Genomic DNA, 25,326 nt, shown 5'->3' with positions numbered 1-25,326 from the left:
AAGAAAGATTAGGGGAAAAGGACCAAATAATAAGACTGGAACAAAAACAGTCCCAGAGTCCTCTAGGATTACAAGATAACATTTTCTTAATTTTGCACAAGATACTTTGGAGATTTGCAGATTAAAGGGTCCATCTTAGTAGGACAACCCCTATAAATGGAAATCCGCCCTGATGACCTGTGAGGTAGTTGTGGTTGTTGCAGGGGAATTTTAGTACTGCATAGCAGCCATCTACACAATTAGGCCACTCTCACACAGGTGGCTTTTTTACAGCATTTAGTGTGGCATTTGAAACTAATTAGTAATTCCACTAACGGCCAGAATATTTGGCCAGTAATATTGCCCTTTAAGTAGCAAAATCTTCCAGATCATTAGCCAATGCAGAGGAGCAGGATTTCGATCACATACACTTTACCGAAACGTGGGACCCTAACCTAATATTTTTATGGGCGTTTATAAATTCCTGGCATCTATGAACTCACTTGACATCCATATGCACAATAAACCTTTGCTGAGATACACGGGAGCAGGTAGATGGCTCAGTGCTTATATTGAAGGAAAACTGTCCTTTTTCCGTGGGGTCAGGTAGAGCATTGTAATGTATATGCGACTGCGAACAAAAGGATAAAGTATGAAGAATCAAACATTTTCGGTGAAAAGGATCAGATTCTAACAATATGATTTCATGGTTCAGCAAGTAATATGTATCTTAGTTTTGAAAGAAAACTCATTAGCTATTTTACCTGTGCGTAGACGAAGCCATCACCTGTAGCTTTCATGGTATATTCTCCAGGGATTTCTGGAAGGTCAACAGTTTGTACAAGAAGATTGTTGTCCTTGTCCACATGAACTGTCTTTTGGAAGCCAGAATTTGAGGAAATTGTCACTGTTGCATCTCCCTCCTTGTGCTTGATGGCTTTGGCGTATTCAGCCATGGCATGAAGAGCAACTGTTGTGTCCTACAGAGCCAACAACAAAATAACAAAAATTTGAAACATAATTTCTTCAGGAACTTAGGGCTTAAAGAGACGGGCGTGATTTTGTCACATCATGCAGGCGTGAAAATCACGGCTGCATAATGCCATGAAACAAAAAACTATTGTATTTAATGGTTTTGTTTCTGCTATCGAGATTCTTGAGCGTTAATACTATGCCCGAGTAAAGATAGAACTTGCCCTCTCTTTCTCACACATAGTTATTACTACATGCGAGATAGATAAAGCAGGAAGATAGGTCATGCCCTATTATTTGAACACGCGGAATAGCATGTAGTTTGAAAGGTAAAAAAAATATTTTTACCTTGCTAATGTGTAACTACACTCTGTAGCGACCAGCGTTGTTGCGCATATACCCATGTGAAGAAGCCCTTAATGTGCACAAATGCAGTAGATGAAACTTATCTGAACCCACTGATGTTGGTGGGATTGGCCATTGAACATAATATATATGGGGGCCACGTGACTCTCCCTTGATGGCAGATCTTGGGGAAAAGAAGGATCAGACATGTCATCCTTTCTTCCCATGTGTCATAAACTATACCAGAGTAGTTTTATTCCCTCTTCTAATAAACATGCATTCTAGCCCAAGCCAAGTTTGTGTGTATATGTTGATGTTGGAAGAAATAACTGTTGGCCGAATGCTTGCAAGGCCAACCGTTATATAATGTGCCTGACCACATTTAGTTACTGGCAAAGATTGCAAGAATTACATTTATTTTGTCTTTCTATATGTGATCCACACAAAATACAGTAATAAGCCATCTCATGTAAAGTTTGTCAAAAGATAATGGGGCTTCCCTAACTGGTGTGTCACCGCGATCCCTGGGTGACATCACAATGTCTATTTCAGATCACATGATGTGCCTGCCAACATATTCATGTTTCATTCAGTCCTGAATATCGAGAGTTAAACCTCTCCTAGCTGCAGTTTAGCTGATGGGCTAGCTGGGATGATTGACAACCAGTCAGTAACTTTCTTATATAAACCAGCTTCTGCTTGCTGCAGGTGCCAGTTATACTCCAAGAATTCTGGCCCTGTCAGGACTCTCAGCATAACTGTCAGTTGTCAGTGTTCTACCCTCTGCGCCCAGTCCTTTTGTAGTCTCTGGTCCAGTTTCTTGGTCCAGTTCTCTGGTCTTATTTCTTAGCTCCCCTCTGACATTAGACCATGTGCAAGAAGTGGGGTTGCCCTTCTTGGGGTGAATTCACCACTTTGTGTCATGTCGGGTCAAGTTGGGAAGGTTCAGGGAGTTCTGTTCAGCACTTTGGACTGGGCAGAAAATGGGAGCTAATAACTGTTTCTAACATCTTTTAGTCCTCTGTAGTCACATTGTCCAGACTGCTTCAGTATCCTGCTCTCAGATGCAACTTGCATAACACAGCACACAGACACTCGTCTGCTGTACGATGTGTGGGACACCACACATTAAACTGTCCTATTCTCGTGTGAGATTTATGCAAAATTAGGATATGCAGCAATGAACCCATTCAAGGCAGAACAAATATCTTTCTGGGATGACTTAGTGATCCTGCACTGAGCAGGAGGTTGGACCAGATGGTCCTGGAGGTCCCTTCCAAATCTACCATTCTATGATTCTATGATTTTTGCATGTGTGTTCGACCCATCTTGGACAGAATTCTTGCCATTTGATTACACCCTTAGGGTATGTTCTTATGTGGCAGAATTGCTGTGGATTTTCTATAGTGGAAAAATCTGCTGCAAATCCGCACCAAAATTCACAGCAAATTTGCCACCTGGTAACCTACCCTTACTGCATTCAAAAGGGTTGTACCAAGATTACAGGTTATCTACCATCCACAAGATAGGGGATAACTTGCTGATCAGTTGGAGTCTCACTGTTGCACCCCGTCCTTCTCACTGCAAGGTTACTGCACTACCCCCCCCCCCCCCCTCCTTCCCCACAGTGAGAAGAAGGCTGTATGGAGCACTGGTCACATGAGCGCACTAGTACTCCATTCACTTTCAGGGGCCAACTGGTGAGGCTATAACTGATCAGCAAGTTATCCCCTATTCTGTAAAAAGGGAATAACTTTTAATTTTGGTACAACCCCTTTAAATTCACAGTAGCTGCAAACTTTAAATTGCCATTTAACAAGCCAAGTTAGGTTGCTGTAATTGAGCTTTCAATGCACTAAAGGTATATGCACATTTGCACAATCCATGTCAGAAAAATCTGATGAGGAACTGCTGTGTAATCTGTGTGGATCTCTACTAGAGATGAGCAAACGTGTTCGTCCGAGCTTGATATTCGTGCGAATATTAGGGTGTTCGGGATGTTCGTTATTCGTAACGAACACCATGCGGTGTTCGGGTTACTTTCACTTCCTTCCCTGAGACGTTAGCGCGCTTTTCTGGCCAATTGAAAGACAGGGAAGGCATTACAACTTCCCCCTGTGTTGTTCCAGCCCTATACCACCCCCCTGCTGTGAGTGGCTGGGGTGATCAGGTGTCCGCCGAATATAAAAGTCGGCCCCTCCCGCGGCTCGCCTCAGATGCCGTGTGAGTTAGATGAGGGACAGTGCTGTTTGTACCGGAGCTGCTGTAGGGAAAGAATTGGTAGTTAGTGTAGGCTTCAAGACCCCCCAAAGGTCCTTATTAGGGCCACTGATAGCTGTGTGTTGGCTGCTGTTAGCAGTGGCAATTATTTTTTTTCTCAAAATCGCCTCTGCAGAGCGTTGCACCCGGCATTAGGGACAGAAGTGCTGCATAGGCAGGGAGAGTGTTAGGAGTGAGTGTAGCCTTCAAGAACCTCAACGGTCCTTTCTAGGGCCATATTTAACCGTGTGCAGTACTGTGCTGGCTGCTGTTAGCTGTGCTGCATTTTTTTTTTCTTCTCAAAATCGCCTCTGCAGAGCATTGCACCCTCCATTGATACTGCAGGGAAAGAATTGTGTAGGCAGGGCCACAACACAGTTATTATTCATTGAATATACGCAGTGCTGCCTTTTGGTGGAAAAAAACTGAAAATAATTCTATTTGTCCTGCCGCTGTCCGTCCTAAGGGCGGTGGACACGTGTCGGCTGCGTGTGCAACGTTTAAAAATCAGACGCACCCAGCTGCAATTTACTCCTGGCTTCGCCATTTGCTTTCCTTAATTGGGAAAAAAAATACCTGCTCTGCCAGAGTTAATAACTCTGCTACCCTCACGTTCTGTGACACATTAGCAGGGACACAGCACAGTTATTAAACTTCTCATGTTCATTGAATATACGCAGTGCTGCCTTTTGGTGGAAAAAAACTGAAAATAATTCTATTTGTCCTGCCTCTGTCCGTCCTAAGGGCGGTGGACACGTGTCGGCTGCGTGTGCAACGTTTAAAAATCAGACGCACCCAGCTACGTTTTACTCCTGGCTTCGCCATTTGCTTTCCTTAATTGGGAAAAAAAATACCTGCTCTGCCAGAGTTAATAACTCTGCTACCCTCACGTTCTGTGACACATTAGCAGGGACACAGCACAGTTATTAAACTTAGATTATTCATTCACTAGAGGCAGTGGGGCCTTTCGTTTTCAAAAAACGGAAAAAATTATATTTGGCTGCAGTCTTGCGCCAATTTATTTCCTGCCTGTGAAATCAAATCACTGGTAATACAGCATGCTGAGGGGTAGGGGTAGGCCTAGAGGACGAGGACGCGGCCGAGGACGCGGAGGGCCAAGTCAGGGTGTGGGCACAGGCCGAGCTCCTGATCCAGGTGTGTCGCAGCCGACTGCTGCGCGATTAGGAGAGAGGCACGTTTCTGGCGTCCCCACATTCATCGCCCAATTAATGGGTCCACGCGGGAGACGGTTATTAGAAAATGAGCAGTGTGAGCAGGTCCTGTCCTGGATGGCAGAAAGTGCTTCGAGCAACCTATCGTCAACCCGCAGTTCTGCGCCGTCCACTGCTGCAAATCCGAATCCTCTGTCTGCTGCTCCTCCTTCCACCCAGCCTCCTCACTCCACTACAATGACACCTGCTCAGGAGCGGGAACACTCCCAGGAACTGTTCTCGGGCCCCTGCTTAGATTGGGCAGCAGCGGTTCCTCTCCCACCAGAGGAGTTTATCGTCACTGATGCCCAACCATTCGAAAGTTCCCGGGGTCCGAGGGAAGAGGCTGGGGACTTCCGCCAACTGTCTCAACAACTTTCTGTGGGTGAGGAGGACGATGACGATCAGACACAGTTGTCTTGCAGTGAGGTAGTAGTAAGGGCAGTAAGTCCGAGGGAGCAGCGCACAGAGGATTCGGAGGAAGAGCAGCAGGACGATGAGGTGACTGACCCCACCTGGTGTGCAACGCTTACTCAGGAGGACAGGTCTTCAGAGGGGGAGTCAAGGGCATCAGCAGGGCAGGTTGCAAGAGGCAGTGCGGTGGCCAGGGGTAGAGGCAGGGCCAGACCGAATAATCCACCAACTGTTTCCCAAAGCGCCCCCTCGCGCCATGCCACCCTGCAGAGGCCGAGGTGCTCTAAGGTCTGGCAGTTTTTCACAGAGACGCCTGACGACCGACGAACAGTGGTGTGCAACCTTTGTCGCGCAAAGCTCAGCCGGGGAGCCAACACCAACAGCCTCACCACCACCACCATGCGCAGACATATGATGGCCAAGCACCCCACAAGGTGGGACGAAGGCCGTTCAGCGCCTCCGGTTTGCACCCCTGCCTCTCCCCCTGTGCCCCAACCTGCCACTGAGATGCAACCCCCCTCTCAGGACACAGGCACTACCGCCTCATGGCCTGCACCCACACCCTCATCTCCGCTGTCCTCGGCCCCATCCAGCAGTGTAGTTCAGCGCACCGTCCAGCCGTCGCTTGCGCAACTGTTGGAGCGCAAGCGCAAGTACGCCGCCACGCACCCGCACGCTCAAACGTTAACCGTCCGCATAGCAAAATTCATCAGCCTTGAGATGCTGCCGTATAGGGTTGTGGAAACGGAGTCCTTCAAAAGTATCATGGAGGCGGCGGCCCCGCGCTACTCAGTTCCCAGTCGCCACTACTTTTCCCGATGTGCCGTCCCAGCCCTGCACGACCACGTCTCCCGCAACATTGTACGCGCCCTCACCAACGCGGTTACTGCCACGGTCCACTTAACAACGGACACGTGGAAAAGCACAGGCGGGCAGGGCCACTACATCTCCCTGACGGCACATTGGGTGAATTTAGTGGAGGCTGGGACAGAGTCAGAGCCTGGGACCGCTCACGTCCTACCCACCCCCAGAATTGCGGGCCCCAGCTCGGTGGTGGTATCTGCGGAGGTGTATGCTTCCTCCACTAAAGCACCCTCCTCCTCCTCCTCCTCCTCTGTCTCGCAATCAAGATGTGTTAGCAGCAGCATGTCGCCAGCAGTCGGTGTCGCGCGGTGTGGCAGCACAGCGGTGGGCAAGCGTCAGCAGGCCGTGCTGAAACTACTCAGCTTAGGCGATAAGAGGCACACGGCCCACGAACTGCTGCAGGGTCTGACACAGCAGACCGACCGCTGGCTTGCGCCGCTGAACCTCCAACCGGGCATGGTCGTGTGTGACAACGGCCGTAACCTGGTGGCGGCTCTGCAGCTCGGCAGCCTCACGCACGTGCCATGCCTGGCCCACGTCTTTAATTTGGTGGTTCAGCGCTTTCTGAAAAGCTACCCACGCTTGTCAGACCTGCTCGTAATGGCGCGCCGGCTCTGCGCACATTTCCGCAAGTCCCACACGGACGCTGCCACCCTGCGCACCCTGCAACATCACTTTAAGCTGCCAGTGCACCGACTGCTGTGCGACGTGCCCACACGGTGGAACTCTACGCTCCACATGTTTGCCAGGCTCTATGAACAACGTAGAGCTATAGTCGAATACCAACTCCAACATGGGCGGCGCAGTGGGAGTCAGCCTCCTCAATTCCTTTCAGAAGAGTGGGCCTGGTTGGCAGACATCTGCCATGTCCTTGGTAATTTTGAGGAGTCTACCCAGGTGGTGAGCGGCGATGCTACAATCATTAGCGTCACCATTCCTCTGCTATGCATCTTGAGAAATTCCCTGCAAACCATAAAGGCAGCTGCTTTGCGCTCGGAAACGGGGGCGGGGGAAGACAGTATGCCGCTGGATAGTCAGGGCACCCTCCTGTCTATTTCTCAGCGCGTACAGGAGGAGGAGGAGGAGCATGAGGAGGATGAGGAGGAGGGGGAAGAGACAGCTTGGCCCGCTGCTGACGGTACACAGGCTGATTGCCTGTCATCCTTTCAGCGTGTATGGCCTGAGGAGGAGGTGGAGGAGGAGGAGGATCCTGAAAGTGATCTTCCTAGTGAAGACAGCCATGTGTTGCGTACTGGTACCCTGGCACACATGGCTGACTTCATGTTAGGATGCCTTTCTCGTGACCCTCGCGTTGCACGCATTCTGGCCACAACGGATTACTGGGTGTACACACTGCTCGACCCACGCTATAAGGAGAACCTGCCCACTCTCATTCCCGAAGAGGAAAGGGGTTCGAGAGTGTTGCTATACCACAGGACCCTTGCGGACAAGCTGATGGTAAAATTCCCATCCGACAGCGCTAGTGGCAGAAGGCGCAGTACCGAGGGCAAGGTAGCAGGGGAGGTGCGGAGATCGAGCAGCATGTACATCCCAGGCAGTGCAACAGTCTTTAAGGGCCTGGCCAGCTTTATGGCTCCCCACCAAGACTGTGTCACCGCTCCCCAGTCAAGGCTGAGTCGGCGGGAGCACTGTAAAAGGATGGTGAGGGAGTACGTAGCCGATCGCACGACCATCCTCGGTGACGCCTCTGCCCCCTACAACTACTGGGTGTCGAAGCTGGACACGTGGCCTGAACTAGCGCTGTATGCCCTGGAGGTGCTTGCTTGTCCTGCGGCTAGCGTCTTGTCGGAGAGGGTGTTTAGTGCGGCTGGGGGAATCATCACAGATAAGCGTAGCCTCTTGTCAACCGACAGTGCCGACAGGCTAACACTCATCAAGATGAACAAAGGCTGGATTTCCCCAGACTTCTGTTCTCCACCAGCGGACAGCAGCGATACGTAAGCAATACGTAGGCTGCACCCGCGGATGGAAGCTACGTTCTCTCTCACCATCCAAAACGGGGACATTTCTGCTTCATCAATCTGTGTCTAATATTCCTCCTCCTCCTCCTGCTCCTCCTCCTGAAACCTCACGTAATCACGCTGAACGGGCAATTTTTCTTAGGGCCACAAGGCTCACTCAAATAATTTTTCTGAACAATTTTTATAAGTTTCAATGCGCTTAAAAGCGTTGGAACTGTAACTTGAACCAATTTTTCGTTACACTGGGCTGCCTCCAGGCCTAGTTACCACTTAAGCCACATTAACCAAAGCGATTAATGGGTTTCACCTGCCCTCTTGGCTGGCCATGGCCAATTTTTGGGATGTACATTAGTACTGTTGATACAGCAATTTTTGTGGGCCCTCGCCTACAGTGTAATCAAATTAATTTTTAGCCCACCTGCATTCCAGCTGACGTTACCTCAGCTGTGTTGGGCAATGCAATGGGATATTTCTATGTACCGCCGGTGGGTTCCAGGGAGCCACCCATGCTGTAGGTGCACACGGAGTTTTTACTACATCTGTACACTTCTAAAGAACCCCAGTCTGACTGGGGCATGCAGTGTGGGCCGAAGCCCACCTGTATTACGCACGACATTACTACCTCAGCTGTGTTGGGCAATGCAATGGGATATTTCTATGTACCGCCGGTGGCTACCTGGCACCCACCCAGGCAGTGGGTCCACAGGGAGTTTAACCTACATGTGTCCACTTCTAAAGAACCCCGGTCAGACTGGGGCATGCAGTGTGGGCCGAAGCCCACCTGCATTAAGCACGACATTACTACCTCAGCTGTGTTGGGCAATGCAATGGGATATTTTTGTGTACCGCCGGTGGGTTCCAGGGAGCCACCCATGCTGTAGGTGCACACGGAGTTTTTAATACATCTGTACACTTCTAAAGAACCCCAGTCTGACTGGGGCATGCAGTGTGGGCCGAAGCCCACCTGTATTACGCACGACATTACTACCTCAGCTGTGTTGGGCAATGCAATGGGATATATTTATGTACCGCCGGTGGCTTCCTGGCACCCACCCAGGCAGTGGGTCCACAGGGAGTTTAACCTACATGTGTCCACTTCTAAAGAACCCCGGTCAGACTGGGGCATGCAGTGTGGGCCGAAGCCCACCTGCATTAAGCACGACATTACTACCTCAGCTGTGTTGGGCAATGCAATGGGATATTTTTGTGTACCGCCGGTGGGTTCCAGGGAGCCACCCATGCTGTAGGTGCACACGGAGTTTTTAATACATCTGTCCACTTGTAAAGAACCCCAGTCTGACTGGGGCATGCAGTGTGGGCCGAAGCCCACCTGTATTACGCACGACATTACTACCTCAGCTGTGTTGGGCAATGCAATGGGATATATTTATGTACCGCCGGTGGCTTCCTGGCACCCACCCAGGCAGTGGGTCCACAGGGAGTTTAACCTACATGTGTCCACTTGTAAAGAACCCCAGTCTGACTGGGGCATGCAGTGTGGGCCGAAGCCCACCTGTATTACGCACGACATTACTACCTCAGCTGTGTTGGGCAATGCAATGGGATATTTCTATGTACCGCCGGTGAGTTCCAGGGAGCCACCCATGCTGTAGGTGCACACGGAGTTTTTACTACATCTGTACACTTCTAAAGAACCCCAGTCTGACTGGGGCATGCAGTGTGGGCCGAAGCCCACCTGTATTACGCACGACATTACTACCTCAGCTGTGTTGGGCAATGCAATGGGATATTTCTATGTACCGCCGATGGCTTCCTGGCTCCCACCCATGCTGTCGGTCGACAGGGACTTCACAATAGGGAGTTGTACCTGCCTGTGTCTATGAATTAAAAAGCCCGGTCTAACTGGGGCATGCAGACACCTTGACAGAATGAATAGTGTGTGGCACATAGGTTCCCCATTGCTATGCCCACGTGTGCAGCTCCTGATGGCGGTGGCACAGGATTCTATTTCTCATTGCTTCTGTACAGCATTGTGGGCTATCACCCCGCCCCTTTTAAAGAGGGTCGCTGCCTAGCCATGCCAACCCTCTGCAGTGTGTGCCTGCGGTTCCTCGTCATGGCAGACGCACTTCTAAATAGACATGAGGGTGGTGTGGCATGAGGGCAGCTGAAGGCTGCGCAGGGACACTTTGGTGTGCGCTGTGGGGGGGGGGGGGCGGTTGGGCAGCATGTAACCCAGTAGAAGTGGCAGTGGAGTGTCATGCAGGCGGTGATTGTGCTTTGTTGGAGGTAGTGTGGTGCTTAGCTAAGGTATGCCATGCTAATGATGGCTTTTCAGAAGTAAAAGTTGTTGGGAGGGGGGGGGGCCCACTCTTGCCGGTATTCTGGCTTAATAGTGGGACCTGTGAACTTGAGATGCAGCACAACATGTAGCCCCTCGCCTGCCCTATCCGTTGCTGTGTCGTTCCCATCACTTTCTTGAATTGCCCAGATTTTCACACATGAAAACCTTAGCGAGCATCGGCGAAATACAAAAATGTTCTGGTCGCCCATTGACTTCAATGGGGTTCGTTATTCGAAACGAACCCTCGAACATCGCGGGAAGTTCGTTTCGAATAACGAACACCCGAACATTTTGGTGTTCGCTCATCTCTAATCTCTACTGCAGAACTGCATATTTAGCTGCTGAGGATGTTAAAAATCCAAGCCATATAAACTATGGAGCAGATTCCCGTTGAAATGAATGGGACATTTTTTTTTTGCTGTGTATTTCACGGTGAATCTGTTGTGTATTCAACGCAAAATCCACGTGGATTCTGCATAAAACCTGTGGTAAAATCTGCTGCGTGTATAGGACTAAAGTGTAGAGGTTTTCAGTGACTCCAATATTGATGATCTATCTTTAGGATAGGTCATAAATATTTCATCAATGGGAGTCCTCTGCGCAGGATCCCCAACAACCAGCTGTTTGAAGAGGCTGCTGTGCCATGTGACAAATGAACGTGTGTCTGGGCCTCTATAAACAGCTGACTGGCAGGGGTCCCGAGTGGCAGACCCTCACTAATCTGAGACTGAGGATAGGTCTCAGTATTGTAGTCCCAGAAAACCCCAGTAAGTTAACATTTCTTGCATCCGTAGTTGATTTGAAAAATGAAGTAACCTGAGAAGAACCGAAGCCACCCCATGGATTTTGGTGTGTCACCATCCAACGCATGACGTCCCCGCTGTTTTCCAGATCCTTGTCAGTTCGTGTTTTCTCAGAAAGCAAGGCCAGAATAACAACAGCGGCTGTCCCAACATCTTCTTCCATGTATGAGTTTGTTTCCCAGTGCATCGTTCCATCTATGAAGAGAATCACAATGAAAATATTACAATTGTAGCCTAAACAGCAAATTGGGTCTCCAGAATTGAAGTTTGTATGTATCAGGATTCATAGCCAATCCCGCTACACACAGGGCAGGTGCTGATTGTTTCTAACAGTGGACATGCACAGGCGACAAACATAATAAACAAAATTTCTCCTTAGGGAGAGCACCTAGAAGGTGAGTGAGTAAGGAGACTTGTAATGCCATTTATGCTCCTTTGGGTAATATGCAAATAAGGGAGATGGAACAATACCTCTGCAGTGCCACCTATTGGAATGCAACATTCCTGCAAGTCAATGATAGACTCTTTATACCAGCCTTGTAACGATTACTAGGAATTATAAGTCTTCTCACTTACTTACCTTCTAGGTACTCTCCCTAAGGAGAAAATATAGCATTCCTGACACACATCACAGCCTCTCATTAGCCAAGGCAGAAACTTACTGCACACTGATGAGGGGCAAATGCCCTGAAATGGCTGTATGTGTATGGATTCTGGCTTGACTTTTAATTCCCAGGCATTGTTAAAAGGCTTGTTTAAATAGTCTAACATTCATTTGCAGGAATGCTGCCTTCCAATAGGTGGTGCTGCAGAGGTATTGTTCCATCTCCCTTACTTGATTGCCATAACACTGTAAAAAGTTATCTTATCTTTACCCAGTAAAAATCTATAGTTATCTTATCTAAACCCCACAAAGCCAAAGTAATCTAAAGTATATATAAACCTCCCTAATAGCAGGGCACAACATGATATCACACTGCATTAAGAGTCAAACTAAAGAATAACACATTTGTACCATTTTTATTTTACACTTCAGTAGCCCTCTCCCCCCCCCCCCCCCCCCAAAAAAAAATGTACAACCTGGGACATATACAAAAAAAACTAAACTCTGTTCCATCTAATTCTCCTGAGTCCCCCGAAGGAGTTAGTCACACACGCAGTAATCTCGCTTATTGAATGATTAGTGCCTTATTAAAGGGGTTGTCCCGAGGCAGCAAGTGGGTCTATACACTTCTGTATGGCCATAATAATGCACTTTGTAATGTACATTGTGCATTAATTATGAGCCATACAGAAGTTATAAAAAGTTTTTTACTTACCTGCTCCGTTGCTAGCGTCCTCGTCTCCATGGTGCCGACTAATTTTTGGCCTCCGATGGCCAAATTAGCCGCGCTTGCGCAGTCCGGGTCTTCAGCAGTCTTCTATGGAGCCGCTCGTGCCAGAGAGCGGCTCCGTGTAGCTCCGCCCCGTCACGTGCCGATTCCAGCCAATCAGGAGGCTGGAATCGGCAGTGGACCGCACAGAAGAGCTGCGGTCCACGAAGACAGAGGATCCCGGCGGCCATCTTCAGCAGGTGAGTATGAAGACGCCGGACCGCCGGGATTCAGGTAAGCGCTGTGCGGGTGGTTTTTTTAACCCCTGCATCGGGGTTGTCTCGCGCCGAACGGGGGGGGGGGGGTTTAAAAAAAAAAAAACCCGTTTCGGCGCGGGACATCTCCTTTAAGACAGTAAATAGTACTCTTGTTCAGAATGTGAGATCTCGAGATAGCTAATGAGATGGCACATTCAGTGACTGGATGCTGTCATAGAGGATTTAAGGAGGACATGGAGGATATTGAAATGCCAAAAACTGGAAGTGCATACATAACAGCTTCTGTGAAGACGGGCAAAGTAAACAGTATTATGGAGCATTTTTATTTTTTTCAGAAGTTTCAGTTAGTAAAACTTTTATGGGAAGAGGGAAGGGGGGGGGGGGTCTACTAAGTTTTAAAGCAACCCTCTGGTCTCAGATAAATCAAGATGGCTGCACCATTTCTCCAACTACTTGATACACACTGTGCATTGCTAGCACTTTAGTACTAGATGCACTACTCAAGTGACCGATGCTGGCCAATCAGAGCAGCATGTAATGTCTTAGACATCCAATGCACAGTGTACATCAAGTAGTTGGAGAAGTGGTGCAGCCATTTTGCTTTGTCTGAGACTAGGGGGTTGCTGTAAAATAAAAATGATAGATAGGTTTAGCTGATCAGTTCACTTTAGATTGAAGCCGGCTTATGGTAAAGCGGTAGTTTTATATGGCGACCATTCATATAGGTCTTTCTCCCCCTCACCTTTCCTTACAGCTGTCTCATCCAGTTTCTTCAGTATCTGCTCTCTCAGATCATGGTCTCCTGATAACGTGAAGGCATATGCCAGAAGAGCCTGGGTGTGTATTGATGTAACACTGTCCGCTGATTTCTTCAGACATTTCAGGGCATCTTCCACCATATTTCCCTAAACACAACATATAGAGCATAATTCTCACAGACATACTAACAGTTAAAAAGCATGTTCCATTTGATGGAGCAAATCAATATCACTTTTTCTAAAACCAGCGAAATGTAGTATGATACACCTGCCATTATAATAAATGGTCTCTTATGTAACATATGGATGGGCCACGTCAGCAAATTCTAAGTTTCTAAGGCCAGGTTGAAGTGCAGCAGTACTGCGCCACATGGGCGATTCCTGCGCTATAAAACTACTGTGTTTTATGCAAATTGCTGCAGTTTTAGCTGTGAGATTCTTACAGGTGAAATATATTTAAAAGGAACCTGTCAGCAACTACAATTTAAGAACCATAAACTAAGTCATGGAGCTTATAGTTTTGTTGATGTGGAGTCAGGAGAGCCTCTTTTCATACTCATTTGGTCTCTTGTTCCTGTGGTGTACGGTGGCGGAGTTAGTGCATGCACACCAGTTGGACTATTTTCAGAAGGCTGTGTGCACTCCCATAGACAGGAATAGGAATGTGCATGCACAGCCTCCTGAAAAAAGAGTGAAGCTGGTGTGCAGGCGCGCTGACTTTACTGAGGTACACCGCAGGAATGGGGTACCAAGTGAGTAAGAAAAGAGGCTCCCTGGACTACACATCACAGAAGACATAAGAACCATAATTAAGTTTATGGTGCTTATAGTTGAGAACAGGTTCCCTTTAAATTAAATGTGTTTCATTTGTACAAACCTTTTAGCCAATACTTATATTGCCAGACCATGGCAATTCACAGTAAATCCCGGGCAGTTTTGCCTTGAAATAATTAGCCATGCAGCACAGTAGTGAACCCAGCCTGATAATTACCCTTCATAGAAAAGAACCCTAAAATATAACTTTTATTAATTTCACCATAAAAAAATAAGGGCTCAGGACTAAAACACAAATACCGTCTGTCCCTAGGATTGGGTCACCTCAGTAAAGCTGTGATCCTTCTCAGGGACAGACGCAAGGAAGACCACAGTGTTAACGTAAGAGATGAATAGATAAATAGCTTTGTGTCCACTGTAATCCTGTTATATAGAATAGAGGTAAACAGTGGGAGGTAAACAGCCACTATTATTTAAAAGTATTGTGTCTGACCTACCCATCCCCTCTCAGAGCACAATTGGGAGATTTTTTGTTATTGAATAGGCCCAATGCATTGCCCATATAATTTGTGTAGAATCACTATTTATATTTTCTCCCTGTGTGCAGCCTGATAATTACTACCAGTTTACACATTTGTAATTTAACGCTTAATTTCTTCCACAAGATTTTTTAGTTTCAACAGGTTCAGGTTTTCCTAAGGTCACTGAGAAATAAAATGAGCATAAAATCACTTACATCGTGTACAACTTTGTTTTCCAGTAGAGAGATTATGATGTAGGCCGTGCGTGTGATGCCATTGCCAGCCTAAAATTAAAGTTCAGAAATGCAAAGTTTAGTTTTGCCATTATAGTTTAAAGACTACGAGGAGTTTTCAGAGGATAAGCTGATAATCTGTCCTCAAGATACTGTAGGTCATCAATATCAGATTAGTAAGGGTCCCCACTAGAGATGAGCGAGCACGCTCGGTAAGGGTAGTTACTCGAGCGAGCCTTGCTCATCTCGAGTAACCGCCCTCTCCTCCGAGCGTATTTGGGGGGGCAGCGGGAGGGAGCAAGAGAGATATCTCTCTCACCCCCCCCCCCCCCCCGCCGCCCCCGCCCTCCGCTGCCCCCCCGAGCACGCTCGGAGTAGGAGGCAGTTACTCGAGATGAGCGAGGCTCACTCGAGTAACTGCCCTTACCGAGCGTGCTCGCTCATCTCTAGTCCCCACCAATAAGCTGTCTGAAGTGTCAGCGATGCTTGGCTAAATACCCCTGTCACTCCATTGCATACCCACCCCAGGATTGTACATGTAATAGCAACTATGCCTGGTTATACACCTTATTTCCATTCCCTGTTTATCCTGATGTTATGTGGATCCTAGCACAGCTCTGATTCAGCAACTAAAATCCATGCGTTTTTGAAAAACTACATTGCAATTGAAAACTGCAACAAAAATCACCATGTGCAAACACAGCCTCAGGGCGGATTCAGATTAGTGTGCTTTTGTCCCCTTTTATGGGTGTGATAATCACAGCCGTATAACGAGACAAAACAAAACCACTGATCTCTGCGTTTCGCAGTCAAACTATGTGCGAGGAAGATTGGGCAGCACCTATCTTCCTGCGGTAATTTTCAAACTCCTGCACTCCGGCGCAGAGTTTGAACTGTCGGCAAAGGGGAAGTGATTCCCCTCTTTCAGCCGCAACAACGCTCCGGGCAAAGTTGTTCCTACAGCACTGTGAATAAGCCCTCAAAGTCAGTAATGCTGCTGGTTATTGGGGGTAATGTTATAGTTGTTATACATTTACCCAGGAAACCTCCATATGTGCTGAAGTTCAGCTAGTGAGGGAGACTGAAATACTAATGTTTGCCTGAGGCCTCTTTCAGCAAGCATATGTTAGCTTCGCATTTGGTTGGTGTTTTGCGGACTGTAATACGAAGCCAATGTAACGCTATGCATCTATTTAAAAACACAGCATGATCTGTTTTTCACAGATTTCCCTTCCCAATTTTTTATTGGGCAAATATGGATCGAAATTAAAATATATGGAGGCAGCAAAATCTGAACATATAGTATTGAAATACTGATCACTTTCTGTTGTAATGTCATCTGAAACACATCTGAAATACGGATCCGAATTAGGGCACATGCCCCCAGCCGAATGCGTAAAACGCTGCGGGTCTCCCTGCAGTGTTTTACTCATTTAGAAGACATATGCTCTGCGGCCAGAGAGCTGGCAGAGGTTGTGTATGGCTCCCTCTGGCACTGCGCACGCGCGCGTATCACACGCACACAGACATGCAGTGTGACCCTTTTTTAAAAATGTATTTCTCGCTCTGTTTCAGAGTTGGGATGCGTATGAAAATGCTGCCCATACACAATGTATTGCATATCATATGCAGCCTGTACAAAGCTATAGGGCTCACACTGCATATGTACGCAGAGAAATGGAGCATGCTGCAATCTATTTCTCTTGCATATTGATACGCAGTGTCCACACGCGGGTGTGCGTAGATCAATGAAAGTCCATTGACTTTCATTGACTCCATTAACAAGGTAACACACCTCCGTGCAACGCACATGTAATACGTGGTGAAAGCATGGTCGTGAACATGAGCCCTTATGGACATGTTTTCATGCACTCATCTGAAACCAGCCTTAGAGCCACACTGTTACTGAATGGGGGCCACAGAGGGGAGCACTAGTACTCTGGGGGATAATACGGAGAGGTTCATTGTGGCATTATGGGTAGGAGCAGGAGGAGGGCTGCAGTGTAAAGCACAGAGTGTGTAAAGACGAGTTGTGTCTGGAAAAAGTCTGTCATTATGGCAGTCTGTTATATTTACCTCCATGCAATTATAATAGTAATCTCCCACATCTCCGAAGCAGCCATCAGACCCTTGTAGGGTTTGCAGCCAATTCAAGATCTCTTGAATGTGCTTCTCATTTATATATATGTACTTCTGCGCTCCAATGTAAGCACTGACTGTCATTGCTGTGAGCCTGCGATACAACATTACACATTTACAAGGTTTGTACAGGATTAGAAAGTCATAGCAACATTTTTTTTTTATCAGTAAGTATTACCCCTGCCCACAAGTTCTGTCTGGTGCTGCAGCTCTGCCCCATTCACTTCTATAGAGCTGATGTTAGACAAAACAGACGAACCGCTGCGTTTTGGAAGAAAGTAGCCGGACCCATCTAGCTCTTTACAGCCCCTGGGTTGTTGTCATCAGTGTTTGTGGGAAGTTAGGGGAGCTTCTCTGGGTGGGTGAAGCTGAGACTTGAGGTGACTTCGGGCCTCCTGACTGTCCCGGATTCTGCGACACAGTACTGAATTTAAGAGTCTGTCACACTGTCATGGGAGGTCTGCTGTATGTCCTGCCCCAAACTCCAGACCACACTACCACAAACACTCTTGCAGCCTTTGCAGCAACCGCTATATACTTCACACACTGGGTAGCTGTATACCCAGGCTGACCACTCCCCAGGGTCCTGTGAGTACAGTGTGTCTGGAACCAGGGGGAGGAGTCAGCCTGTATAGAGTAGCGGGCTGTCAGTGACTGGTGTGAGTGTGAGGTGTATAGCGGTCACTGCAGAGGATGAGGAAGAGTGTTTCTATAGTGTAGTTAAGGGGCAGTGTAATACCATAGCTAGGGCTACAGAGGGGAGCACTTTAAAGGCCACAGGAAGGAGCACTCTGGGGGCCACAGAATGAGCACTATGGGGTCACAGTGGGGGGCACTATTAGTAAGTCCAGGCCATAGAGAGGGTATTATTACTTTGTGGAGCTACGGAAGGTGCACTAGTACTATGGGGGTGGGGGGTACTGAGAGGTTAATTGAGGGTAGTGGTAGGATGGGGAGAGTGTGCAGAGTTGAGTAGTGGCTGGAGAAAGTCTCCATGGTGGTCCGTGCCCAGATAGAAAGGAAAAACACATAACACCATTCAGAGGAAGCGCCACCTGAAATCACTGGAAGTAACTGCAGTGTAATTATTAACACTATGTAGAACTGGTATCCAATATTTAGAGGTATACTAGTCCTGTGAGGGGGTCACTGTGGGGTGCCATTACTGTGAGGGGGGCACTGAAGGGCAATATTACTGTGAGGGGGTCACTGAGGGGGTATTACTGTAAGGGTTATACTTAGGGACATAAAGGCGTGGCTCAACGTAAAATGGGCTTGGCTTATTGTAACAACTCAACACGTGCGGGTAGCATTGTCCCTCTTTTTTTGTTCAAAAGTTGGGAGGCATGGGCGATTTAAACTTGTAAGGGCTTGTATTTTCCAAAATAAATGGTATTTTTAATGACACAATTTTGGGATATATATAATGTTTTGTATAACTTTTATACATTTTGTGGGGGTAGGGATTAAAAACAAATAGCAATTCCGTCATTTTGGGAGGGTGCTTTTTTCTGTGAGACATTACAATTACAAAAGATTCCAAAATTATGTAGTTTTTTTGCTTTATGTTTGCACAATATTTTCCTAAAGTAATCTATATTTGTATCACTGCATTCAAAGACTCATAACGTTACATTTTCATCTACAGAGCTGTTGTAGTTTTTATTGGTGTCATTTTACGGTAAATACAACTTTAATGCATTTTTCAGTTAGTGGAATATGCAAAAAACACTTCAGAATTGCTGTGTATTCTAGCTGTTACTGTAAATCTGAGAGTCAGGCTATAAAATAAGCATACAGATGCGGTAGACCTGGAGGTTCATTGTTAGGTGCTTGGCTGTCATGTTAACCCACTACACCCGGCAATATGTGTCATGGAGGGTCCGGTGAGGTGACAGAGGGAACTTCTTTCCTCTTTCAAATTCTTTACAATAGCAGATGCATTAATAAAGACTGCGGCATCTATGATTAAAACAGCTGGGATTGTAGCTATCTGTGATCCTGGCCATGAGCTGACAACAGCGCCATAATATTATAGCAGCTCATGAGAACTACCATCGATCAACTGATTGTCCAGGTCGTCAGTGGGCAGTGAAGGAAGTTGGAGCACCAGTTTCACTCCCATTGGAAACAAAAAACTTAAACTTCCTGCTCAGGAAAGGATGTGCCATCCTGACTATGGTCCTGAGGACGAAGTGAAGGAGCAGTCCAGAGCTCTGACTACTGATGACAGCGGGCTGGACGATCAGCTGATAAATGGGTCCTGAGCTGCAGACCCCTGTCTATCAACTACTGACGACCTATTCAAGGGATAGGTCATCAATTAAAGGCCAGAATACTCCTTAAAACACACAGAGGTAGATTTATTTGTGTTAATGTACTGTAAAAGCCATTTTCCAGTCTCTTTCTTAGTGCAGTATTCACCATTCATCACTCATGCATGATATACTCATGTCAGTTTACTACCGGTAGATGCAGTAGTTGGTTTCTCAGCATTTTTATACCATACATACCATATATTTGCATCTGAACCTGGAAACCATGAGTAGGATCCATTTTCATTCCTAAATGTGAGCTGTTTTTGGTAGCCTGTAAATAAAGAATGACCACAGTGAAAAATCATCCCTGCATACATCTCTAAACTTTCTCCATTAAGAATTAGTAAGAATACCGTAAGTTGTTCGAATGAAAAAGGACAATGTGGAAAAAAACGATCTGGTGCAATCTGTCAGCTCCACCAACATGTTTTTTTTTTTAAATAAATACTTATATTCCCTTAAAATAACTATTCTAGGACAACTTTTGTCAGACCTCTGCATTCTTCCACTCTTCTGTTATTCCTCCTGCAATGTGTGAACAAATGGATAATGGGGTGCGACCATCTCCTTATCAATAGTATGTGTCCCTACACAGACTGATACTGTCCGCACTGATTGGGCAGTATTAAAGCATTTTGCTATTCCTCCTGGAAATACATAAATAAACTAAACACAGGTTGTTACTGTAGCCTTGTCAGTAGAGCGTCTTTACGCTGTCTGACACCATCAGCACTGATTGTTGACAAGGGGAATGGTAACACCTAGTTGTCAATTTATTTGCACACTCCCAGGAAGAATAACAGAGGAATAACAATTGCAATAAGTATACAGTATCATGTTTCAATCATGTCACTAACCTTCAACCAAATATTCGGTAAGCTTAGCTTTAATTTCAGGTGTCAGTTTTTCTGTCTCTTTAAGATAGTTCAGTGCGCAAACACATCGGGACATCTTTGCTGCATTCTGTTCTCCACATCCATCAGGCATATCAAGGACATCATTTATGTTAAAAATACTATTGGACAGAAGATTACCTGGGAAAACATGTTGTAAATCATTTACACAGAAAACCATAATATACTGTAGTATTATATTTCTGTACAAGGTGAGATTTCCCAGGTAGGATATACGGTATATCACTGAGCATTACTCACCCTGAATGATCACGTGTGCACGTTCAGAGCCGGGTACTAGTCCCTCTGGAACATCAATCTTAAAAGGAATTGCCTCTCTGTTTTCTGTAGGAATTGAGATAAAACAGATGTTAATCCTCATCTGCCCCTCCACACCTCCAATGACTTGTGAGAAGTCTATCTGGTTCCTATTTCTTGCACCATTACATTACATTGTAATAATCATGTAGCAATGTAAGCCTGATAGAAAAGAGTATACATGTGAACAGAGCCTCACTGATTATTACTTACTGTTAAAAATCTATATCGAGCCTGTTCAATGTCAATCACCAAAGCTTCCGGATTATGTGATTAAAAATGTTATGTCACCAATACAGACTATTCCTGACTGTGGCCAGAGGCAGCTATTGCCAGTTAGGCGGTTTCCCTGCAGCTGTCAAATGTACGCATATGCCCAACAAAGGAGGTTGTCCAAGTCTGAAACGTGTAGCAATTGTAGCCAATTAAACTGTTAAATGGGTTTTCTGGGCATAAACTAATGAAGAGCCATCCTCATGATAGGTCATCAGTAGTCGATCGTTGTGGACCCGCCGCTTGGAATCCCTGACAATCAGTTGATCACGTGACCTGCTGTCAGCAGATCATCGTCATCAGGGTCTTAAGCGGAAGTGTCATAGAGGGCTTCACTGTTACTGAAATCAATGGAAGCTGAAGGCTTTTATTACACTTCCGGGACTTCTAACTCTGTGGTCGGATGCAGACGTGTATTGAGAGGCTTCAGCTCCCACTGATTTCAGAGCGAGAGACATCCTCTATGACACTTCTGCCTCTGACCCTAATGACGACGTCCGGCTACGCTGCATTGACAGCAGTCTAAACAATCAATTGACCGCCAGGAATGTTGAGCAGCGGGTCGCCGGTGATCATCTATTGATGACCTATCTTGAGAATTGGTCAGTGATAGTTTTTTGCGAGGAAACTGATAGTTTTCGCGGGGAAACCCTGTTAAAGTGACCCACTGGGCCTGGACAAACAACGATGGCCACACCAGCTTCTCTGACCACTCTAAATATGCATGCATCAGTCTTACTTTATAATACGCATGCAAAATACAATGCAGCATGTTCTTTTTACCGCATATTACGTGTGATAGTGCCCTATTGTTTTCTAAGGGTGCATATAAAATGCTGCATATATGCAATTACATTGTGTATGTGGGGCGTTTATATGCACCTTCAGTAAGCGACACAGCAGGAGATTTAAAGAAAATAAATAAAACCAGGAAGATTGTACATTACAGCATGCGTGAGATATACTGTCATGCGCAGTCCAAAATCGCTGCCATACGCAGTGATACACCGACTTACAGAGAGGTAGAAGCTGTGTAATACACGCATCGTTAATGCATATGCTCATGTGAATGAGCCCTTATATGCCCCAATTGAATATATGGACAGGGAATGATTTTTATGGAATTTTGTTAGGGTTTATCACCAGTGTTGTGTGTAAGACTAGGAGAGACACCCTGCTGGATGTGTGGAGACTGTTACAACCTTTTTCAGTGGGGTAGACAGAGATAATTGAGCACTGTGCTCAGCTATTTTCATAAACCCATTGAAATAAATGGAGCGGCTAAGCTTCATTCATTTCAGTGGGGCAGACAAAGATAGTCGAGCGCAGCGCTCAGCCATGTGCTCTATTGAGAAGAATAGAGCCTCTGCTGCACATGTGCAACCAGCGACTCCATTCCCCACTGTACTACAGAAATGGGAGAATGAGTCTTGAACTGTGAAATAGGGTGGACATGGGTTCCCCATTCTCAGGATCCAGTGAATGGGTGAAAAGTGATTTTAAAAAATCCATTTGCCATAACGCCCCTATAAACATATCACTCTCATCCATAAAGCTCTCCACAGTGCTGCACCACCCTATATCTCCTCCTTCATCTCAGTTTTCCACCCTACCTGTGCTCTCTGTTCTGCTAATGACCTCTGATAAGTTCTGGGGTAGTGCTAACCTCCCACTCCAATTTCCAAAACTTTTCCTAAGTTACTCCGATTCTCTGCAATGCTCTATCACAGAGAATCGGATTAATCCCAAACACTCATGTGTTATGCCCTTTCCTCATAGATTGTAAGCTCTTGCGGGCAGGGCATTCACCTACTACTGGTCTATTTGATTTTTTATACTATATGTAATGTCTGACTTTGTCTCCATATGTGATTTGTAAAGCGCTGTGAAATATGTTGTCACTATATAAATAAAGATTATTAATCTATATTTTTAGGAGCACTATTACATCTTATGCAATCCTATAGACCTTTAAGGTATCTGTGTCGTATATATTGAAATTGCTGTATGTTACATTGAAGCTGTTGGTACTGCCTTTTTTAAGACGTCTGTCCACATAAATATCGCTGATGGTAGACAGTGTCTATTATGGCCACTGCAGGCTTACAGTACTAATTAATGTGGCACACTACCTAATGTAATGTATGTAATTATGCCAGTTAGTTAAGCTATTTGACATTGTGCCTTTAAGTGCTGCTATTGTTCATTGCTGTTATACTATTATGTTATATGTATGAGGACCTTTGGGTCACATAGGCCTTCTGTGCAGGTCCCATGTTCCTCGTGGGGATCTTGTGGTTAACGCTATTTAAGGGCACCAGGAAGCTGGAGCACTGGGATCTATGGTGGAGATCTGAAGGAAGCTGTGAGGTACACCTTGAACCATTTTGCAGGTCTCAAGAAGGTTCTACTGGATTTATTTGGCATACAGAAAGGCATCACAGGCCAAGTAGGGCAAATGAGCCGCAAAGCCGACCAAGCCACCAATACCCCAGTATCAAAGAAGCATCTATACTTTTCACACCTCTGAGGAGATACTGTAGTGGCCCAGAGTTAGTGGGGCCCCTCCATCAGTGTAAATGTATTTGTCTCGTGCTTACTGTATTGTCAGTGTCTTCTATGTATATGAATATGATGTGTATTGCCTAGCTACAGCACTGAATGGGTTACTGTCTGGGTTATGTCTGGAAATGTATCTTTTGTTAGTCATGGATCGTGCTATGTAAATGTGGTTGCAAGGTAAATGATTGAAGGAAGTCAGTCAGTGAGAAATCTATTCTGGGCTTGCAAGAGAGAAGAGCTGGAGAGAGTGCTGTTCTGCAAGTGAGCCACACAGAGACCTTCAGCTCTGTGTGGTACAGAATGGAAGAGTCTGAGAGGAATCTGAAGCCTGCCCTGGGCCTGATTTACCCTGAAGATGCCAATGTTACCCTTAAACACAGAGAGAGAAAGAGAGAGAATGAGGGGCCGCTATGCAGCCTACCCCTTTCCAAATGTGAGTGATGACTGGTAGAGAGCTGGAGAGAAAAGGAAGAGTGTCGCCGGGATCAAGACCCACAGATAATGGGACTGTGGTTTCTCCTGTCTACCCATGAATCCTCCCTGTCATACCAATTTGAGTTTTACCCTGTTTTTCCTGCTGGCGTGTATTACTGAACTGTACCAAGTTATTGCAAGAAAACAAGCTTTACCGACCGTTCACAGTTTGGCTCTGAAAGTGAAATCCCTGTGTGTGCACCCTTTATTGCTAACAACTGCATTCACAGGATGAAACGGTAGCGTCACGAATGACAAAAGGACTAAGGTAAACCACCCGTGGGTTTCCCTGTTTAATAGCCTGCCCTCGGCCCCTTGGACATGCCACTGGTGACCCTCCAGGTGGAAGACGGTAGAGCCACCGTGACAAGGCCCAAACTCTACCCCACTGTCTTCTAGGCTGGGGCCCGCTTCTCGGACACTGCAATACCACCACTACCACTGAGAGAAAGAAATGGTTGAACTCTTCTGCAATGTTGGAAACTTGGGCCCCTTTAAAAGAGATGACTGTTTGTAACCTTGTACTGGCCAGATGGCTGCTATGTCAGAAGACCTCCCTAGTTTTATTCAATTGCAAGTTCCTCGGTAAAGTTAACTGTGTTACTGCAGATAACTGTGTCTTTGCTATTCCTATCAGTGACTCCACCTTTGACACACTAACACTCTACATTTAGGGGAAAATTGACTCTCAGCTGGAATCTTACAAGTGGAAATCTGATGTTGTAATAACAGACATAGAGCTTGCTTAAGTGTAGAACTGTGTCAGAGAACAACCAACTGGTGCGAGGGGATCTTTTCTTTATACAAATGAATCATAGCAATATGCCATCAATATTGTTTATTGGCAAATCTCTTTTTAAGGCTTAACTGTAAATAAATCTTAGTCTAGGTTAACGCCACATTTGTTTTTTTTTACCCCATTATGGCCGCCTGCAGACGGCCGGGTCGGATCCCCTGCGAGAAATCTCGCAGTGGGACCCAACCTGCGCCCCTGCAGGGAACAGTGCGGCTCTCACCTTCTCCCACAGCTCCGGCTCTGTAATGTGCCGGCTGCCGGCGCATGCGCAGAGCCGGGGTGCCAGGAGTGACATTTCTGTGCGAGACCTGCACAGAAATAGAACATGCTGCTACTTGTTTTCCGCGTGTGCTTTCACGTAGACAAATCACGTCCGTCTGCAAAGGATTACGTTTTGTAATGCAATCCTATGCAGGCGGGCAGGGGCAGAAATTCTGTGGGAAAATCCGCTGCAGAATTTCCGCCCATGTGCAGGGGGCCTTACACTGAAAAATTCTCCTGACGTACATGTCAAAGTTACCCGTTAACGTCTGCTGGCTGGA

The 25,326-nt window shown here is 46.4% G+C and overlaps 1 protein-coding gene across 1 annotated transcript in view; it reads right to left on the bottom strand.

Annotated features, from left to right (window-relative positions):
- The window catches only part of LOC136626160 (alpha-2-macroglobulin-like), a 93,564-nt gene that overhangs the window by 11,206 nt on the left and 57,032 nt on the right, over positions 1-25,326 (bottom strand). Inside the window, exons 23-31 of the mRNA XM_066600967.1 lie at positions 20,623-20,706; positions 20,326-20,502; positions 19,664-19,739; positions 17,088-17,244; positions 14,994-15,062; positions 13,468-13,630; positions 11,148-11,329; positions 744-959; positions 483-610 (exon numbers count right to left, since the gene is read on the bottom strand). Coding sequence (XP_066457064.1) covers positions 483-610; positions 744-959; positions 11,148-11,329; positions 13,468-13,630; positions 14,994-15,062; positions 17,088-17,244; positions 19,664-19,739; positions 20,326-20,502; positions 20,623-20,706 — 1,252 coding nt within the window. The remainder of the gene's footprint in view (positions 1-482; positions 611-743; positions 960-11,147; positions 11,330-13,467; positions 13,631-14,993; positions 15,063-17,087; positions 17,245-19,663; positions 19,740-20,325; positions 20,503-20,622; positions 20,707-25,326) is intronic.

Source organism: Eleutherodactylus coqui, chromosome 4, assembly GCF_035609145.1.
Source record: "Eleutherodactylus coqui strain aEleCoq1 chromosome 4, aEleCoq1.hap1, whole genome shotgun sequence".
NCBI classification, from domain to species: domain Eukaryota; kingdom Metazoa; phylum Chordata; class Amphibia; order Anura; family Eleutherodactylidae; genus Eleutherodactylus; species Eleutherodactylus coqui.
Note: the sequence above shows the minus strand (reverse complement) of the source record. Positions and strands in the feature narration are given on the sequence as shown.